This window comes from Cuculus canorus, chromosome 17 (assembly GCF_017976375.1).
Source record: "Cuculus canorus isolate bCucCan1 chromosome 17, bCucCan1.pri, whole genome shotgun sequence".
Classification (NCBI taxonomy): domain Eukaryota; kingdom Metazoa; phylum Chordata; class Aves; order Cuculiformes; family Cuculidae; genus Cuculus; species Cuculus canorus.
This window is the reverse complement of record NC_071417.1, coordinates 15,221,927-15,241,864: the sequence shown is the minus strand read 5'-3', so window position 1 is coordinate 15,241,864 and position 19,938 is coordinate 15,221,927. Positions and strand designations below refer to the sequence as shown.

Genomic DNA, 19,938 nt, shown 5'->3' with positions numbered 1-19,938 from the left:
ATGGGAGATAAGTAGAGGGAACTTAAACAACTTGTATTATGCTAATTTTTACACTGCAGAACATACTGAGGTTTAATAACAACATGATCTCCCGCATGACTGTCAGTACAAAGCAGAGCTATGATTCTGCCCATTTCCAGGGCTCTCCCTGCAGGCTCATTACCTGTTTTCAACATCATTTAAGGCAGAAAGGAAAAAAAAAGTAAAAATCTAAAAATATTTCCCGTTAGGAGCTGCAGCAAGCCTTGACTCTTTGCAAAGGCACAGACGAACATGTATACAGAGATTTCTAGACCTCCACTTCAAAGTGCCACATGAATGGGAAATAAGCTCACTTTTACTTCAGTAACATAAAGGGGTTATTAGTCTGTTCAGGCAATAAATATTGGCTGTGCTGTTCCTTTTCCTTTCCCCTTCCCCTATTTGTCCTTTATGGAACACTTAAAAATCATATCCAGGGATTTTGTGTGTTACATGCATGGAAAAGCCCCGTTATGTTTGCAGTGAGCGGTGCAGCAGCAGGCATCCTTGAGCAGGATGCATTTATAGAGAGATATTGTGGGCTACGCAAACCCCGCTTTTGTCCTTTCCTGTCAAGGTATCTCGGTGACCCAGAAGTAAGTGCTTTTACTGGCCTGCTAGATAAAAGCGGGTATTTGGTGCCTCTGTGCTGTTGCTTCTTCCTTGTAATCAGCAGTTCTGGAAGCAAGCCACTAGAACCAGACACGCTGCCTGCATGCTGCAACTGTGACGTAACTAATTACAGCAAAACTTGTTTTTAAAGTGCTCAACACTGTTTGGTGGTGGTAATCCCTGTCTGTCACATTTTGTGATGCTGCAGGGTGAGTTTCTATGACAGAGAGACTATAGATGGAGAAGAAAGAACTGGCTAGCACCATGGCAAGCTGTATTTCCTCCCTTTGCCTGCCAGCCTTTCTACCTCTGAGAAGGACATTAATGCACCCAAAGGCACAGGGTGAATCCACTGTCTGCTAGCCAACACAGAGCAGGAAAGCAGAGCCACCCTTTTAGCTGTGGGTCATCCTGCTAGCCACTGGGACCTGGGGGATGCGGGAGAAGGTGCTGCTGACTGAACAGGGGCCACAAAGTCTGCCAAATATGAACCCAAAGACCAAGCTTGAGCAGGAACCACATGAGGAACCGGGTCCTGTGGAAAAGCGAGGCACCCGCTTGGCAGATCTGTTGGTGAAAGTATAAATACCAGGCAAATCAGGCAGCAGCATCGGAGGAAAAATGGCATTTGTTTCCTTTTTGGTAGCTTTTCTCACAAAGAAATCCTTTTGTTGTGCAGAAATGGATGATGGAAATTTACCACCTTTCTGCCAAATCTTTCCATTTATCACCAGTTAGTGTGAATCAGCTTTGAGGGAGATTATATAGAATATCAACAATTATATTGATTGTATATAATATCATCGGCCTGCTCCTCCTTCAATACGAGAAATATGGTTCAAAAGTATGATGAACTGGAAAGGAAGAAAGGACATGGAAGGCTAAAGGTGGCTGTTGTATGTTTAGTATTTAATTCCTAGATGTGAACCCCAGATACTATCTGGAATCAACTTTAACAGATAAATGCCCATTGCAAGCAGTAGTTGGCACTTTAAAAACAAAAGCAAAACCTCAAGAAAAAGTTTAAAAATTTATCTTGGATTCCTGAATGCAGCCCCAGATTTCAATTCTAGTGTTTATGTATTACAGTATCTATCAAACATTCAGTTGCAGTTAGTTCTGATACACCTCAAACAAAGGATTTTATCCAGTCTCTATTATTGGGAAAGCCAATAGAAATATCTAAACTGAAATACATAGTGAATCCTGTTCATGAAATACATTAACTGCACAGAGGTAACCACAGCTTTTCTCTTCCCAGCACGTCAGGGCAGGGAGGTGTCACGTGAGGGAGTGTACTTGGCTCTAACAGTTCACCAAAATTCCTTCAAAAATAAAGGCAGGGCAGAATTAACACAAGAAAACAGTTTCAGGTTGTTGACATTTGGTTGCATTTAGCTGCCTCAGCACCCTGCATTTCAGGCAGTTCAGGGGTGATTCCAGCCCTTGGTGTGAATGGCCTGGCATATAGGCATTGCCAGGGGTGGGGTTTAAAGCAGCCTTTCATACTCTTAAGGAGATTTCCCATTCACACCTCAGTGTGATTAATTACATCTTCGAAGGATTTAGTTGCTAGATGTCATTCTGTCAACCCTAGAGCAGCTGGGAGTTGTAAGATTTCAACATGTCAGAGCCAAGAAAGGAACTCCATGTTAAAGCAGGGAAGCGGCAGCTTATGCTAATTATTTTACATGCTCCACTATGCAAATGGCAGTGAAGTAGATGCTTTTTTTTGGTTTTCCCCTTGCTCCTCATTCTCCCCCCAGAGTTGTGTCAGGAAAGGGAAACGCCTTTCCCCTGTACCTAGCTACTGCTCTCATGCTGGCATCTTCTGAATGGTAACTGCAGCCAATGGTGATTCTTTTGGAAAAAGATATTTACAAATCTGACTTTTGAAAGATCTGAATCAAATCTTAGCATGAGAAACAGTTCCCTCTGTATTCCAAGCAGGATTATGGTTTGCAGGGCTGAATGTATCCAGAGCTCCTTAGTCAGTGTCAAGTCTAGCATAGACCACACCATGTTAAGCCAATCTATTAAATGTAGACTTGAGTGGAAAAAAGCAGGTTCACACCTCTCATCCTCCTGTTTTGCAGGTGGTAAGGTGAAAGGAAGAGAAGGTGGAGATGGAACTGCCAAATCATGCCAAACAACTGCTACTGCAGCTGAACCAGCAACGAGCCAAAGGTTTCCTCTGTGATGTGATCATTGTGGTAGAAAATGCCCTGTTTCGTGCCCATAAGAACATCCTGGCAGCCAGCAGCATGTATTTCAAATCCCTTGTCCTGCATGACAACCTGATTAACTTAGACACGGACATGGTGAACCCCACTGTGTTCCGGCAGATCTTGGACTTTATTTATACTGGTAAGCTCTTAACGACTGACCAGCCCGGTGAACAGAACTTTAATGCTCTCCTCACCGCAGCAAGCTACCTCCAACTGCACGACCTGGCAGCTCTCTGCAGAAAGAAGCTGAAGCGGAGTGGCAAGTCCTTTGCTGGCAAGGCTGGTGGCCTTGGTGTTGGGAGATCTGCCAGGAGTCAGAGACTTTCCACTGCTTCAGTCATCCAAGCTCGCTATTCAGGGTCAAATGAGGGTTTGAAGGGCTCACACTCAAAGGAGCTGTCAAAGGGAAAGCTTTCGGATGATGAGGTCTTCATCAGCAGCTCCAACCAAGAGAACTGTCACTCCTTAAGCAGGGGAGCCGGTAAGAATGGTGGCGGGGGCAGCAGTGCGAACGGGAGCACTGGCGACCAGGAGCTAGGCCTCGACCTGTCCAAAAAAAGCCCGTCACTCCCTGTTGCAGCCTCCCACGATGACACGCAGCACAGTGAAAGCCAGCACGGCTCTCCCCAATCTGCCTCAGCCCCCGCAGCCAACAGTGCCTCATCGTTCGACGAGTCTGGACTCGGAGCCCCTCACAGCATGGCGGACAGCAGCGACCCCATGGAGATGGATCTGAGTGAAGAGTGCCATCACTCATTGACAGAGAGCGGCCAGCGCAAGGGCCTCCGGCACTCATCTCGCAAGAAGGAGTGGATCAAGAAAGACAATGCTTTTGACCGAAAGGAGGGGAGCAAAGACAGGGACGAGGGTGAAGGGCTGCCCAATGGTATCCTGTTGGGGTCCTTGTCCAAGTCTGTGGAGCGGAGTCTGGCTGGGGCCTACGGTGCAGACCTACCCTACCCGTGTAAGGAGGAGGTGGAAAATGGTAAGGAGAACAGCGACGACAGCGGCCAGAGTGAGAGCGAGAGCGGCGGGCATACTAGTGCCAACTATGTCTACCGGCAGGAGGGGTTTGAGCCAGTGGCCTACGGTGACAACCTGTATGTCTGTATCCCCTGTGGCAAAGGCTTCCCCAGCTCCGAGCAGCTTAATGCCCATGTGGAGACGCACACTGAGGAAGACCTTTTCATCAAGGAGGAAGGCACGTATGGTGGCAAGGATGAAGCCGAGGATTTGTCCAACCCCAACCAGTCCTACACTGCAGAGTCCCGGCCCTTCAAGTGTTCAGTGTGTGAGAAGAGCTACAAGGATCCAGCCACACTGCGGCAGCATGAGAAGACTCACTGGCTGACGCGGCCCTTCCCTTGCAACATCTGCGGCAAGATGTTCACGCAGCGGGGCACCATGACACGGCACATGCGCAGCCACTTAGGGCTCAAGCCCTTTGCTTGCGAGGAATGCGGGATGCGCTTTACCCGGCAGTACCGACTGACAGAGCATATGCGTGTCCACTCAGGAGAAAAACCTTACGAATGTCAACTGTGTGGTGGAAAATTCACCCAGCAGCGCAATCTGATCAGCCACCTGCGAATGCATACCTCTCCCACATAAGCCAAAGACTCCAGAATGAGCTTCGAGCCCATCCGCAGTGATTTACCTTTCTGTAGACTTGCTGCTTAAAAAAAACAAAGAAAAAGACAAACAAAAAAGGGGGCAACTCCCCATACTCTGTTCAGTCATGGGAGGCCTAAACAAATGTAGCTTTAACGTATAAAAAAAGAAGTTTCTTTTTTCTCCTTTTTTTATAAAAAAGAAAGGTCCACAGCCAAGCTGATGCATTTAGTTCAACTCTCCTTCCAAATCTTGGTGTTCTGGCCAGAAACACTAGTTCTTTTTGCGCACACCAACTTCATTGCCATATTGATTGTCTGGAGCAGGGAGGGGGACCATGGGGAACCTCCGGTCTTTGCTCCCCGCTCCAGCCTCTTACCTTTGTGTTACTGTCCCCTACTCCTCTCTTAAAACCAAACTCAGTAGGGGCATTTCTTGCCATAAAAAGAAAATTTAAGTACACCCTTTCAGTGGCCTGACTAGCTGTGAAATAACATAGCGTTGCATTCAGGAGCACAGAAGCTGTGTCTGTGGACCATCTCACAGGGTTGGCAGCCCCTTCAGATACTTTGGGAAAGCCACAGCCATGGTGGAACCCACCTTTCCCTTGGGCTGGCACCAGTGGGGAGAGCAGCCAACCTCAGTGTGCACCAGCCGGCACGCTTCACTTAACGACACGGCGATGCCGCCTCACCATCCCTCCTGCTTTTGGTTTTGATCTTTATCCTCGGCACACATAACCACATGCCACCTTTTCCCACAAAACACACAAACCTCTTCTGCCTTACCCATGACTGAACAGGGATGGATGCCCTGGGAATTTCTTTCAGTGAGCAGGGGGTCGTCTTTACTTTTCTAGTAGTTTCATATGAATATTCTTTGCTTAGAGGTACTTGTTTTATTAAAGGAGAAACCAGTGTAACGTTTATGTGAATGTTTGAACTGGAAGGTCTGAGGTTAATTCTAGAGTGGGGGGTGGGGAAGGGGTTTGATGTAGGTTGGACTTGCTACAAGTTCCTTAGGTACTTTTTTATTATTTTTTATTTTATTTTTTGTGTGTGTGTATGTTTTTAGCTTTCCTCCCTCACTAAAGAGCAGGTCTGTGTGGACAGGCTTGTTACCTTTGCTACCTCTTGAATTCATGAGAACAATAAGATGGTTAGTGAAAGATTAGGCATTTTTGTTTTCTCTTATTGTAAGTAATTAAATGTATAAAAGTAGAAGAAGCTAAATTAAAGTTAAGGGATTTTTACCACCCCGTCCTTCCATCAAAAGTCAGCTAGAGAAATGTTAAAGCAAAGCTTGGCCAAAGACAAAGCAAAAAATACAGTGAGCCAGAGGCTGTGCTGGCTGCTTGGACTGGCTCATTCGCAGCCTCTTGGCTGTTTGTAGTCACTTTTAGATAAAAGAAGAAAACTTCTCTGAGCTTTTTGGGCCCTTTCCAGCTTTGTTTAGTGAATCTGGATACTATGGGGAGGGGAAAATGTCCCCCTCATCTTCCGCTCCCCCAGCACATCTGGGTCAGTCTGTGAACACCTGGCAGGACAGAGGGTGAGGGCATAACAGCCTATAATTTACTAGAATCCAGAGTGCAATAAGGTGGGGGAGAGGAGGAAAAAGCAAACCAAAGTGTTTCATATCCTCCCTTTTAGACAATTTAACACACGCACACAAAAAAAAAAAAAAAAAAAGAAAAATGAAAATAAAAAGAAACAAAATGTTCTTACAACATCTGCATAAGATATCACAGCCAACAGCTGCTATTGGTTTAGGAGAGAAGAGAGAGAACTTAGCCCACCAATTCTTGGCCCCCTTGACTTTGTTGGCGTGACCTTGTGGAAAACTATGGCTTATTTCAAGCCTCCCGTGACTTGTGGTGGTAAAAATTCACAGCCAGTAGAGCCATCCCTTCTCAACTGAGTAAAGTTTACACTTGTGTTTTTTTCATTTGTTTGTTTTTTTCCCCCATTCAAACCAGTTTAGTCTCCATGCGTAAGGTTTACCAAACCTCACGCTTTGTCTTTTTTAAGAAAACAAAACCAATTTTTTTAAGTTTTGACCAAAAGAGAAAAAAGAAAAAAAAAAGAAAAAAGTGAGCATGCTTGACTAAAACCAAGAACTATAAAAGCTTCATTTTCTATTGGGTTTTTTTTTGTTTGTTTTTTGGGTTTTCGTTTTGGTAAGGTAGACTAGTCCATAAGGAGATTTTGGGTCAATTAAATGAACTGAGGAAACTGGAATCCAGGCTGCAAGCAATAGACAACCAGAGGCGCTGCACCTTGGCCTGGTGTCATGTACAGGGAACACACTCGCCCCTCTTGCCTGCGCTCCAGGGTGCTCCTCCCGGTGCCGCTGACTGCTTGCTCCTGGATGCCTGTGAGCTGCAAAGCGCGAGGGGGCTGCAGGGACTTTTGGGTTTTCTAGTTATGCTGAGATGCGCTGTTTTCTTTTGGGGGCATTAGGTGGGGTTTTAGTGTCTTTAGCACTTCCCCATTTTGAATATGTATTGAATTCTCCTCTCCTTGATTCCTTGCCAACCCTCCTGAGAACACCCCTGAAGACAGGGAAGGCCTTGCCATCGACCTTATTCTGTGAGCAAGGCTCAGCAGGGCCCAACTGTGCAAGATCAGTGTCCAGGCACCTCACCTTCCCCCTAAGCCATCCCAAAGCAGGCTGAATCCCGCACTGGCTTAGCTGCAGCCGGAGCTGGCTCCCCGTGCTGCTGGCTGGCTGAGGACCCACCAAGTCCAGATTTCCATAGAATGGTTTGGGTTGGAAGAGACCTTTAAAGCCCACCTAGTTCCAACCTCCCTGACGTGGGCAGGGACACCTTCCACTGGATCAGGTTGCTCAAAATTTTCACAAGGATCTTCAGCTCACCTAATGAGAAAGGCAGGGCTGGGGATAAGCCCTGTCTGGGTGTGGGTTTTTCCTGCTGACTTGTGGCCATCGCTGCTGTGGCCAGTATCCAGTGCTGGAAACCACAGGCAGGGGCTGTGCCAAAGCCACCCTTGGGACAGCATCTCAAGCTGTGCCCGACTGAGCCAGGCCAGGGAGCAGCCATTAGCTCCTCAGCAGGCAAACAACTGGGTCCCCTCGCTGGATTCCATCTTACCGGCGTGTGCAGGTGATGCAGCTGCTCCCCTACCCCCAGTCATTTGTTTTTACGCCTCCAGAATCATGTTGAAGTTTCAAGACCCAATGCTATTTTTAAAAAATCTTTTTTTGGAGCATCATTTTTTTTTTTAATTTGTCCCCCCCCAGCACTTAAACAATACGACATAAAGTCTGTGTACAGCGAGAGTATTGTACAAAAGGAAATTCTGTTCTTTTTTTCAAGTAGCTGTGTAAAGTTGTGTTCCATAAATTTGAGTATAAACAACATTTTCCAAATTGTGACAGTAATAATGAATAACTAGTAATACTCAAAACTTCAGGGACTGTTTCAGGCCTGTCTGGGGCCGAAACACTCAACTGCATTTGTACGACATAGTATTGTATCAAACATTTTTCTGTATTTTAATGAGAAAGCAAAACACTAGTTTCATATTTAAGATTTTAAGGATTTTAGGGTCGGGGGGAGGGAGTTGCATTTTTGTTGTTTTTTTTTTAATTTTTTTTTTTTTTTAATACACAAAGAGCCTCAAGAGGAATAAAACCATTTAAAAACAAACAAAAAGAAAAAAAAAAAAGAGGCCAGGCAGCTTAAGTATACGCTTTAGTCACTTAGTTCCAGAATGTTTTCGGAGTAACAGGAAAAAAAAAAAGATAAAATAGCAAAAGTTGTATAAAAGAATAAAGAAGCTCATACCCAAATTCACAAAACTATTTTTTAAACCAAAGCACATTTGAATGAGTATGGAACCTCACTTGGCTCAGAAAAGTACTAATATATTTATCTCATTGTTTACATAAACTTTTACAGTTTCAGACCTCAACAGATCTAGGGGCCAGTCAAAATTAATCTTTGCTTTTTCCATTGGTTTGTCCCAGGCGGCCACGCAGCATTCCCTAGCTTGGGAGGGGAGTGCGGCGTCCCAGCCGGCATTCCAGCACTGCTCGGGGAGGGCGGGGAGAGGGAGGGCAACTACAAATATGGCATGGGGATATTGCTTTTTTTGTCTTCAACTCGAGAGAGATGTTGCTGGGAGTGAGACCCAGGCACTATCACGGAGGCGTACCAGCCTACCTCTTCCTCAGAGGAGTTTTGAGGTTGCAGAGAGGGCCCAGAGAGATGTGAGAAGTTCTAGAGACAGAGAAGGACGTCATCAGAGGACGGTGGGAGCTGCTGTACCCAGCACATCTCCTTAACTCCAGCCATGGGGAGCCAGGCTGAGCTGTCTTCCAGTCCCCCAATGCAAAACCTCCCAACAACAAATTCCTGGCAAAACCCCCAAAACCCAGCTCTGTGCGTTTGGAGGAGTTCACAGGAGCCCCAAAGATCACAGAAGACACCAAAGAGTTATTGACTTGCAGCTTCTGTGAGGCTTTGTGGCTGCTGGCGTGGAAGAGCTGGCAGAAGCCCGCATGGTCCCTCTGGGCTGGCGGGTCACCCTGTGCTGCCTCGGGCGGCTGTCATGGTCTGAGGCGAGGGCCCCACTGCCTCCTCTGCGGGGCCCAGCTGTGCCCTGCAGATCATCCCAGCCACCTTTGCATTAAACACCTGGATGGATTCACTCCAGACCTTAGAGTCGCATGCAAGGAGCCCAACCAAAACTCTTAAGGCTTTCAAGGTGGAAACCTAATCTTGATTTGCATGTTAGACCACTCTAAAGATGACCAGTGAAGGTGGTTTGCTAAAATACCGCTGAAGCCAAAAATAAAAGTTTAATAAAAAGCTTCCCACCATTAGTGTTGACCCTTTGTAGCTTTTACCTTCTACACCAAAGCCACCTCAAGCATTTGAAGGGGGGGCTGATGGAAAACGAAATATTAATTTTGCCTGGTCTTAATATCTAACAAAGATGGTGCAAACACTATTTGACAGTGTTGTTTTTGTATCAATATGTATGTGCAGTAATGAATGTATTTATTTCTCAGATTCTGTATGCACAGTTTTGCAATGTAATTCAGAAAGTTGCAAACACAAAGATGTGTCCGCAGGGTCTTCTCTACAGGATTTCAAAAAAATGAAAAAAAAAAAATAAAAAAAAAGAATCTCAGAGACTCTCAGCATAGCCATAAACCATAACCTGTGAAGACAATACAAAGACTGGACTTTTGTAGCTTTGCATAGAAGAGGACTTTATGTTTTGCTGTATTTAAATGTTTCCATTTACATTGTCACTCTTAAGATTCCTGTTTTGGTTTTTGTTTTTTTTTCCTCTCTCTTGTGTGTGTGGAAGCATTGTTTTCAAGCAGTGCAGGTTCAAAGTCTGGGTTAGCAGTATTTTACCATGTCGCTTCAGTTCTGAAAAGCAGGAGCATGGGTCTTGGCCAAGGAAACATCCAGCGCCCTCAGTGAAACTAAATGAATTTGGAGGTGACTGCTGGCAAAATTCAGAGAAGGTATAAGTCATCAGAGGGGCAGTTGTGCGCTTCCGATTGCAGCTTGTGACTGAGAGAAGTCTGTAGTCCTGCCTGAAGGACAGGATGTGGCTCTTTTGCTCAAGTTCCCCTTGTCCCTCATTCCCTGTTTACTGTGGTAGCAATAAGGATCTCAGTTGTGGGGAGTCGATGCCTGAGATAGCTTGAGGAAGCTGCGTGCCAAACCCAATGGCCTCTGTGCCATCCTGTGACGGAAGCGTCAGATTCCCTGTAGTGCAAGGTGGTTTGAGTCCCTGGAAAAAGCTGCACTTTATAAAGCCTCTTGTTCCAGTATTGGTGGAGTTTGCAGTTACAGACCTGCTACAGCCTTAAAAACTAGCATGAAGAAAGGATGCTTGTTAATTTCTGGATATTTGCCAAATTCAGAACCCTTTCCAATCAATCAGCTGTGCTGGAGTTAAGGGAAAAACAAATAAAATACAAAGACACAAAACCTCCCTACATTTTAAATGGGTTTGAGAGGTTCTAGACAGTGAACAGCAGAAATGCTCATCCTTGAGATGGCATGTTTGAATAAACATTTGTTTAAGCAAGAGTTTAAAATCTAAATGAACTCTGACCTGTAATTCTGGAATAATTAAATAGACTTCTAGCATTTTTTCTTAGATTTTGTTTAAACTTAATGATTTGTCTCAACATCAACAAAGCCTCTCCATTTATTGTAACCCCCTGTTTTCCATAAACTCACTCTTGCAGTTAAGAACTGGCCATATTCTTGAAAATTTGCAGGTTGCTTTCAGTAGCTGAAAGTAGCTTGTTGTGCTGTTTTAAGTCCTATGGTACTTTATTGTCCTGATTTTAGTGCAAGAGACAAGCAGGCAAGCAGTAGCTGATTCTCAGCCCCCTTTTCCTCCTTGTATTTTGCATTTTTTCAGCGTAGAGTAAAAAAATTTCATCTTTGATGCTTTCCCACTAGACTACTAAATTTGCTGCTTTCCTTGTAAAAGGAAAAGATGAGGGATCCCTCGTGAGGCAATTCCAGCTCTGCTGGCCCTCCTAGTCACAAAGGTTTCTTCGTTTCAGCCCTCAGTTCCTCTCCGTGCCACAACGGAATTGCTATTTTTTTCTGTTTTCCATGTTTTAACTAACAGGACTCAAAAATACTGAAATATAACTTCAGAGCTAGAAATGCATTTTCTGTTCAGTTGTCATCTATCACCATCCTCTTCTTCCCCAATTTTCTGAAGCATTCTGAAGCCCAGCATTGAACACGCAGGGATCAATGGATCAGTGTTTTGTGACCAGAGCACACCCCGTGGGATGCAATAGGGAAGGTCTAAACCATACTCTATGCTACTTTTGTTGGTGGTTCAGGGACACGCTTCAGAGTGCTCTCGTTCCCTGAGGAGTGGGACATGGTTTAAACTTCCTCATTCCCAAGTTATCAATCAAAGCACCAAGCACAACTGCTGCTCCAACTTCTGCAGGGGTTTTGACTGGCCGGGGATAATTTTTCTGTGAAGAGAGGCCCTTGTTCTGGCTGGTGGGATATTGTTCCCTGTTTTATTTAAATATTTTAAATACAACTGAACATAGGACGTTGCATCTCTCTCCATCTCTCTTTTAATTTTAAGCCTTAACGATCAGTCAGTCTAGGAGCCCTGGATGTTTCCTGGGGAGGGCAACCGAAAGGCCGACATTCCTGCTGCAATGTTCTGTTCATTTCCTTCAAGAGCTTGAATTCAGGTCAGAGCCACACGGAGTTGTGGCTTCAACTCAAGTGTCATATAAAAAGTTACAGAAATTATAATATGATCTCAGCATTCAGAAATTTGCAGTCTTAATGTACAGTGATGAGAAACTGTTATTTTATGATCTTTTCATTAAAAGCTTGATTGAAAAATTACATCTTTTGCTCTAGAGTTCACCTTGTTGCTATAGCAGACTCTCTCCACGTTTTCTCCTTCTTCACTTATTCTTGCCCAGGGATCCAAACCAGCCACTTCACAAGGCAGACCTCCCCACAGCCTAAAGAGCCGCTCACAACTTCTCACTTACTCACCTGTGCACTTTGCTCATAAGTCAATAACTGATACTCGTTTGAATACAAGAAAGGGTGAACTGCCTGGGCCAGGTTGGTGTGCATTAAATGTGCAGGCAGTGGATAACGGAGGAATCAGAATTTCACCTTTTTCATTGTGACCCTCATCAAGCTGGTTCTGGTTTTGTAAAGTTGCCCCTGCTTTGTCCTAACTGCAGTCTGAAAGCAGTGTTTGTCAGAATCGGCCAATGGCAGCCGATCCCTAATCTCCTCAGTCTCTTTGGGCTGTGTTAGCTCTCTGGGCACATCTCTGAGGAGCAGAGAAGCAGCTGAGGCGGAAAAGTTTCCTAAAATAAATTATGGTTCTCCATGCACCTGGGGTGCAGGTACAAAGGGTAAATGCTTCCAGGGAAGAGGGCTGTAGGGAGTGACAAAAGCACCCACTTTCAACCACTCACATGTTAAAATCCAGACATTTTTCCTTGGGCAGGTTAAATGTGACCCTTGCAGAACTAATTAACATTCCCTTGGCCTGAGTTCTTAATGGTGTTTTCTGTTTCCTAGGCCAGTTTTGTGGATCTCTGGATCCTTCCATAAAATACGTATTTAATGGAGACAAATTAAGCATCTTTACCATAACGCAAGAGCCACATCCCACTCAGCTACCCTTCCCATCGCCCAGCTCTGCCAATTCCCCAGTGCCCGTCAGACTGCCTTAACATACAGCGGAGTAACCCCAGCGCTGAAGTCATGCATTGTTTCTTCCTTTCTGTTTTTTTGTTTTGGTTTGGTTTTTTTTTTTTTTTTTTTAGCACAATGCTGCCTATATTCTAAAGTGACTGGCGGAAGGAGCTTCAAGTTTAGTCAGTTTTCTGACAGGTTGCGAAGTCAGCAGCACTGAGAAGAAAATCATTTTTATTTGTCCTTGGAGATGTTTTACCCAGCAAGGTTAAAGAGAAGGACTAAAATGAACAGAAAAACAGATGAAGAGCTACAGAAAACCAGTGGCTGTTTTTCTGCAGCTCAGATGGGTAATGAGCCTGTGCTCTTCTCCCAGCTAACAGTGGCTTTTCTTTTCCTTTTTTTTATAATTTCTTCTGGAAGTTTTTGCTTCCTGGCACCCATTTCTCTGTGGCATAAGTGGTTTCCAGCATAGTTAATGGATTGCATGTTCTGTTTTACTTTCTTTTGCCATGGTCAGCTCCTTTTCATCTCATAAGATCCTGTGACAACTACACAAAACTCTTCATATAACAACTCGCAACTGAAACGCAGCTGCCTCTGCGGTGGAACAGTGAAGTAAGTACGACTGAAGAGCAGAGTGCAGGATGTAAAGGATACCAGATATGTCTGGAATGTCTGGGAATTTGTGCATTCTTCCCTCTGCTTTCATTACTGTCATTTATTGGGAAGACTTCTCCCAAACCCACACTTCTTTCTTTCCACTACCCTTCTCCCTCGTGAAGCGCAAAGGGACATCGGGTCAAACCTCTGAACGACAGGTTTGGGCTTTGCTTTTCTGCAGGAAATACAATCACATCAAAATTGGAATTGGAACATAACTCACTGGGGTTTTTTTAAGCAAAATTTTCCTTCAGCCACTGTTTGGTCCCATTTGGACTCGGCTGAGCACATGCACAACATACATTTGTTTCACGAGAACTCTGATGACCGATACCACACTAAGAAGTTAAAAGGGAAGGACAGTTTTATTAAAAGAGTAACTTCGCGTCAGTAAAAGCCACAAGCCTCGCACCTCTTTTGGCAAAATATTTCTAAAATATGCCTCCACCCTGTTTTGTACTGAAAATGCTTTGCGAAGCACAGGAGGTTTTATCTGCAAGTAAAGCTAACTCTTCAACAGTTCTACTAATGCCAAAGCTGTTACTGACCATTAATTCTGTGTATCTCTCTGGGTTTTGTTTGTCTGAATGCACTACGAAGTTGCCCAGGTTTAAACAAATTGATTTTGTGTTCACTTGAGCAAAGCCTGCTGTGTACCAGGTTTAGTGTGACCTGGCTTCAATCCGTAGTAGCTAAAACTGTGCATGTGCCTTAGCAAATCATTGTTCTTTGTCTTGTTCTGTTCTTGCACAGCAGGAGCCACCTCCTGCAGCCCCCTGGAAGCTGCACCTTGAGAATCCAGCTGAAGGGCTTCCCAGAGGAGATGCTAGCTGCTCTCAGCAGAGCCATTAGGTCCCTCACTCCTTCCATGGGGTGCTTGTATAGTCTTCAGCTCCCAACTCAGGATTTTGGGATACTTTGTGGCAGGAAGCAAACAACCTAAAACACAAATAATGCAATAGTTGCATCCAGCTGGGAGCCCAGCCTCTAGGCTGCAAATGTAATGCTGCTTTCATCCACCTCTGCACATTCCCCTTTGCTCTGTGTCCCGTGTGCTCCTGGTAACGCTGCTGTGTCTCAGTCTTCATTTCATTAAGACTGCATTCTTCCAGCACCTGAAGCCAACACCCATCCTTCCCAGCATCTTGAAGTACTTGGATTACAGAACCTGGCATAGAGGACCAAAAGTACTCCAAAGTTTGCTATTTGGACCAAAAATCGCTTCCCTCTGCACTCCTCTGGGCACTGCTTTTGGCTCAGTTCTGCAGTTTCTTCTCTCCTGCAGGTCACCACACATCTTCCTTCTTTCCCTTCCTGGCCTCCATAGCAGTGACTGGTCTGGGGTTTTTTCCCTCTGTAGCTGTGCTGTGTCTCAGTGATAAACACTCTTGGAAACTGCTGTGGAGCAAGGGCTGAGTTCATATGCTTCAGCTCAGCAGCTGAGCCAGTTGTAAGAAAGCACAATCTCCCTGCAATTACAGTGCACCCATAGCTCCAATACTACTGAATGCAAAACATTCATCATACTGTCTTCTGCTGTAACAGGTGCTAAGAAGAGATGCCGGCGTAGCTGGTATGGATCAGCCTAGGAGATGATGGATGGTCCTGCCTACTTCCTTTGTTTCCTTTCACCATTTTGCCCCTTACCTTAGTTTCTTGCTTAGTTACAGAGACTGTTTTACACTGGGAGAGGAGAGATGTTGCGGGGCTCTCTCAGCAGGAGAGGGTAATATATTTGATCATTTGGCTCTGAAGCAAAGGCCTAATTTTCCCTCTCTGTTCCTGTCTTGTATCCTTTCCTTCTCATATACAATAACTAGATTTTTAAAAAGGGACAGAATCCCACACCCCTTGCCTCTGAACTCAGACTCAGCCACCGCGTTAAAGCCACAGGTTCATTTACTTTTGGTTAGAGACTTCACATTTAATAAAAATCAAGAACTCTTCTAGAAGCCTGACCTGAAGCAAGCAGTGCTCAAGGCTGGTAAAACCACGGCATAGCCTTCTCTTGATGACAGAGGACAGAGGGTCAGAGCAGATGCTAGCCCTGCAGTTTTTCTGGCCAGCCTCCCCACACAGCATGCGTGAGCTCTGCCTGGCGGTTTGGTGTGCACTTTCTCCCAGCACGGGCACTGCGGGCTGCAAGGCAGGAACCTGGCCAGACTGTATAACCACATCCCCAGCGGTGGCCACACAGGGAGCACTTCACAAGCACAAGGCAGGAATCGAGCTCCAGACCCGAGCAGATGCTGCTGCTCTGTGGCCCTGCAGATCTGCCTGCCTTTACAGTAATGGGCCTGGCCATTCAAACTCCATCTGGGATAGGCCAAACAGATCGGACCAGAGGACAGTGGAGGGGGCAGTATCACCAGATGTCACTTACCAGACTCCCAGGCATCATAAAGTGTGCAGATTTAAGCTCTGGGTTTCCAGACTTGTCAACAGAGGCTCTCACTAACCCCATTGCCGGGCAGCAGCCTCATGCCAAGTCCAGCTGGACCCCTTGCCACAAAAGCCAGTGAAGATTGCACAACCAGGCCTTGATCTGTATTTTCCACTGCTCAGCCACCAAACCCCTCCTTTTTCCAGCATAGCCATTTTCCATCTCTGCTCAGGAAACATGCTCTGCTTTTGATTCCTGGCTCTTGCTTTATGAAGCAACCATGGGCAGGCTGTCTGGGTGGAATGGATCACAGAGTGGCTGTGGGATAAGTCTGGATTCTGAATGCCAACACAGAACAAAAGCAAGCTTTGCCAAGGCTCAGGTGAGCCTGGGGTCAGGACACAGACAGGCTACTGACACAAGCATGAAAGCAGGTTTTTCTTTCTCTGATGTTTGAAATCCCCCCTCCCTCTTCCTCTCCTGCCCACTTGCCACAGTCTTTTCCTGGTTCGATCCACATTTTGGTAAAAACAGTGGATGCATGGTGTCACTCTTCTGCTATATCCCGCTCACGCAACACTCCTAGACCAAGGCAGCTGTTCCTTCTTAAGCCACCAGCACTGTATGGCTCAGTTAATAAGCTGCCAGCTTGTCCCTTTCTAAGAGTTTTGGTCAACAGCATCACGACACACAGCTGCGCATGGTAACTTGTAGCTCTGCCACTGAAGGCAAGTAGCCCACAGCGCAAGCAGAGGATGGCGGGGTCGCAGACAATGCGTGGAGACTGAGGATGAAGCGCAGACCAGGATGTGCTCTCCTCAGGAACATCAGAAGATAGAAACACTGACATTGCACTTCTTGGCTCTCTCCCCCAAACACTGGAAATCAGCCAGCTCCCTAGTCATATCAACCTGGAAATTAGCTAGCTTCCTCAAGGGTTAAGGCATTAACGTTAACACCATCTATATTAACTAAAAATAATATGTGCACAAAAAGGTCTGAGTTACAGCTGTTACAGGAGTCTTACTGTAGATTTTCCGAGTCCTTTATGTGTGAAGTGTGGTCCTTCACAGCAAAGGCCTGTAAGGTATCTTTGAGGCTGGAGTGGGTAGAAGAGGTAGTTATGATGATCAGCCTTGGAGCTCACACAAATGTGCTCCAGAGCAGGCTTTCAGATCACTAGGGCGGGACAAATGGTGGAGGAAGCTGATCACTTTTGGTGTTTTTTTTTTCCCAGAGGGTCAGAGCTAAAAACCATCATCAAACTGCCTGACTGTGCATCTAGGCAGAGGCAACTGACAGAGAAAGAGAATGGAAGCAGAGTTCCACCTCCTTTTCTTTTACAAATTTACCATTGATCAGTTCCTGGCCACTCTTAACTGGATTCAGAGTGTCCACACAAAGGACTTACTGCCATGGAGGAAGGATTCAAAAATCACTTAATTGAACAACTGCTGTCAGCACACCAGCCACAGCCTGCAGCAGCAGCTGACATGTGGACAGCAACCAGGGAAGCTTCTGCTAAAGCTACTTCTTTGCGTTTAGTGGGAGCCTTTGTTTCAGGGCTGGGGGTGCATGTGGGAATGGGAGGAGGGGAACGGAAGAAACAGGCTGGCATGTCTCTAGCAGTGCAGTCCTGCCTGAGGGACAGATGCAGCCTGCTCTTCCAGTCTCGGTTCTCTTTGGAGCAGAGCATGCCACTCACACCAGGTTATGCAACAGCAATTTAGGATGTGTACAAACACTGGCAGGAGGGAGACATGTCAGTCCTTGCTGTAAACTCCAACCTAGCCTCGCCTCAAGCCACTGATCACAGTGGTGAGGTGCATGTACACCAGGCCTCGTCACACACACACAGTGCATTCTGCCGTTCCTGACAAGGTCTGTCAGGTTTCTCCTGTGCTTTGCTCTATCTACGTACACACAACATAGTCTATAAGTGCTTCATCCTACCTCTTTCTTTTGAAGGTGATAAAGGTGAGAGAGATCTCCATTATTTTAGAGAACATTTAGCTTAACATCCTAAACTCCTTACAAGATGAATCTCCTCCAAACCTCCTGACCACTGTGAATACCTTCTACAGGGGCATATTAACTTCCCTTGATGTTGCTGGAGTGCCTCTCCACTCTGATTACACTTTTGTCTTGCACAGTACTGTTCTGCAAACAATCCTAGTACAGAAGACCTCTGACCACAACGTCCAGACCGGTTCCTGGTCCACAGCAAAGCAAGTAAAAACAATTTTCAGATGGCCCTTGCTGGCAGTGTTGAGTAGCCCAACAGTGGTTCAAGCATGGTCTGTGGGGCACATGCCCCCAGCAGCATGGCCCACTCACACCCTAGGAACCAGTGAAGCAACATTCTTGAGCAACAAAGGGAAGCATGACACAGTGACACATAAAATGAACTTGTCAAACTTCTTCCACCTCCATATTCTTCTGCTGGGCCCCGATTTAACCTTACCTCCAATGCCAGTACCTTGCTTTCACCTTCATTCCCATTCTGTTAAGTCATTTTTACAGTTTCATTCTCTTTTGCATAAGGCATGGGTAAAGAAGCTTAGTGAAAAGACAGACTTGGTTTGTTTTGATGCCAAAGGTAAGATTTTCTCATTTCTTTTTTCCCCTTTCATTTTTTTTTTCAGACTAAACAAGAGACAACATACCTTTTGAAAAACCCTCTCCTGGGGTTGCTATTGCCCTGCAACACACACACATCTGGAAATTCCAGTGCTTGAAAAGAGCTGGAGAAGATCAGTCAGTAGATGTTTTTGCTAAACTTGGGGAGCTAGAAGACAGACTGGATTCCATGCTCAGCATCTTCAGTCTTCCCTAGAAATGACAATACAGAAAGTATCAGCACTGAAACATAAGAGGAGACTAAGAGACAAAGACTCTTTCCTTATAACAAGATCTCTTGAACAGCCTTCCTTGACATCTCAGTAGATTTGACTTCACTGAGATGTTCAGAAAGGCGATGCTTTGACAGCCTGATCTCAAATTATGCAGTATACCAGTATAGATAAGGGATCGCTAAATAGTGCAAAATCAAAAGTGCCAGAAGCACAGAGCAAAGCTTCTCTAAGCCTTGAACAAATAGACCTAGTCCTAAAAGTGTCTGTACTGGCTGGCTCTATCTGCCTCATTAACCCTGAGAAAGGGTAAAATTAAAGTGCGTTTCTTTTATACGAAGTAAAGCCTGGCAGTGTCTGCCACTGGAGAGCACTAAGTTCTTCAGACAGCCTTGAGGTGCTTGAAGGGAGGACCAGTGAACACATAAAAAATATGTGAGAGCAAACTATGAAGCCTGTTATGAAAACCAGAGAGGTTTAAGCTATGCTGGCCTTCAAAGGAGGCCTATTCTGAGTGGAATTAGGAAACATCCCACCTACACTATGATTGCCCATGTCACTTACGATGATGGTTCTGAACATGTTTTAAAAGCATGGAGTAGGAGGGGAAATTTCAGAAAGGGTCCCTTGCAAATACAGACCACTGACCATTCATTTAGCCTTTAGTTTCCTCGCACCTGCTACAGCCAATGCACTCCATCAGGTAGTCTAGGGGATGGCTGTTTTAGAAGTGAGCATAGCAATAAGGAGAGTTAGCAAAGCTATATCAGGTTACTCTGGGCCTCATCCAGTTGAGTTCTGAAAATCTCCAAAGATGAAGCTTTCACACACTTGCTGGACTACTCATATCAGTGCTTAACCCACCCTCCCTGGGAAATCTTTTCCATATATCCAACTGGATAGCTAATTCAGTAGGCTGAGGGGTTTGTCTAAACTGCTAGCTTTATACTTTCCTCCATGACTTGACATGTGGAGACTCCAGGCCATCAGGAAAAGCACACGGTGACAGCACTATAAAGGTAGGCTACCTATAGGTAATTACCTATGGGCACACAGGCTGGAGGGACCCAGGGGGCTGCGGATGACAAAAGCCATGATAACTGGCTGGGCTTTGTCTTTGTTTCTCAAGGCCTGTGCCCACTGTGCTGCCAGCCATGCGCATTAGGAGATGGTCTGGAAAAGCCTTCCCTCTAGGGGCAAAACCTGTGTTCATCTTCACTGTGATGCAGCCAGCCAGCTCTCCTTCCTCTTCCTTAGCCTCATCGTCCTGGGTCTGCAGAGGAGCCGGCCCACGTAAGAGCTGCAGGGAGCACCCACAACCCCTCCTGTTCAACTCTCCAGCTTGTTGAGCAGTGACAA

The 19,938-nt window shown here is 45.6% G+C and overlaps 1 protein-coding gene and 1 long non-coding RNA gene across 4 annotated transcripts in view; one reads left to right on the top strand and one right to left on the bottom strand.

The window, feature by feature from the left end:
• HIC2 (HIC ZBTB transcriptional repressor 2) overlaps positions 1 to 12,049 on the top strand; it is a 78,964-nt gene extending 66,915 nt beyond the window's left edge. Inside the window, exon 3 of the mRNA XM_054082498.1 lies at positions 2,730 to 12,049. Coding sequence (XP_053938473.1) covers positions 2,760 to 4,472 — 1,713 coding nt within the window. The 5' untranslated portion in view covers positions 2,730 to 2,759 and the 3' untranslated portion in view covers positions 4,473 to 12,049. The remainder of the gene's footprint in view (positions 1 to 2,729) is intronic.
• Positions 12,050 to 13,843: 1,794 nt separating this feature from the next.
• LOC128853908 (uncharacterized) overlaps positions 13,844 to 19,938 on the bottom strand; it is an 88,776-nt gene continuing 82,681 nt past the window's right edge. For 2 of the 3 annotated variants that reach the window (XR_008452725.1, XR_008452724.1), the window contains exons 3-4: positions 18,394 to 18,559; positions 13,844 to 14,813 (exon numbers count right to left, since the gene is read on the bottom strand). This is a non-coding gene — a long non-coding RNA (uncharacterized LOC128853908). The remainder of the gene's footprint in view (positions 14,814 to 18,393; positions 18,560 to 19,938) is intronic. The other variant, XR_008452726.1, reaches the window with a different exon arrangement.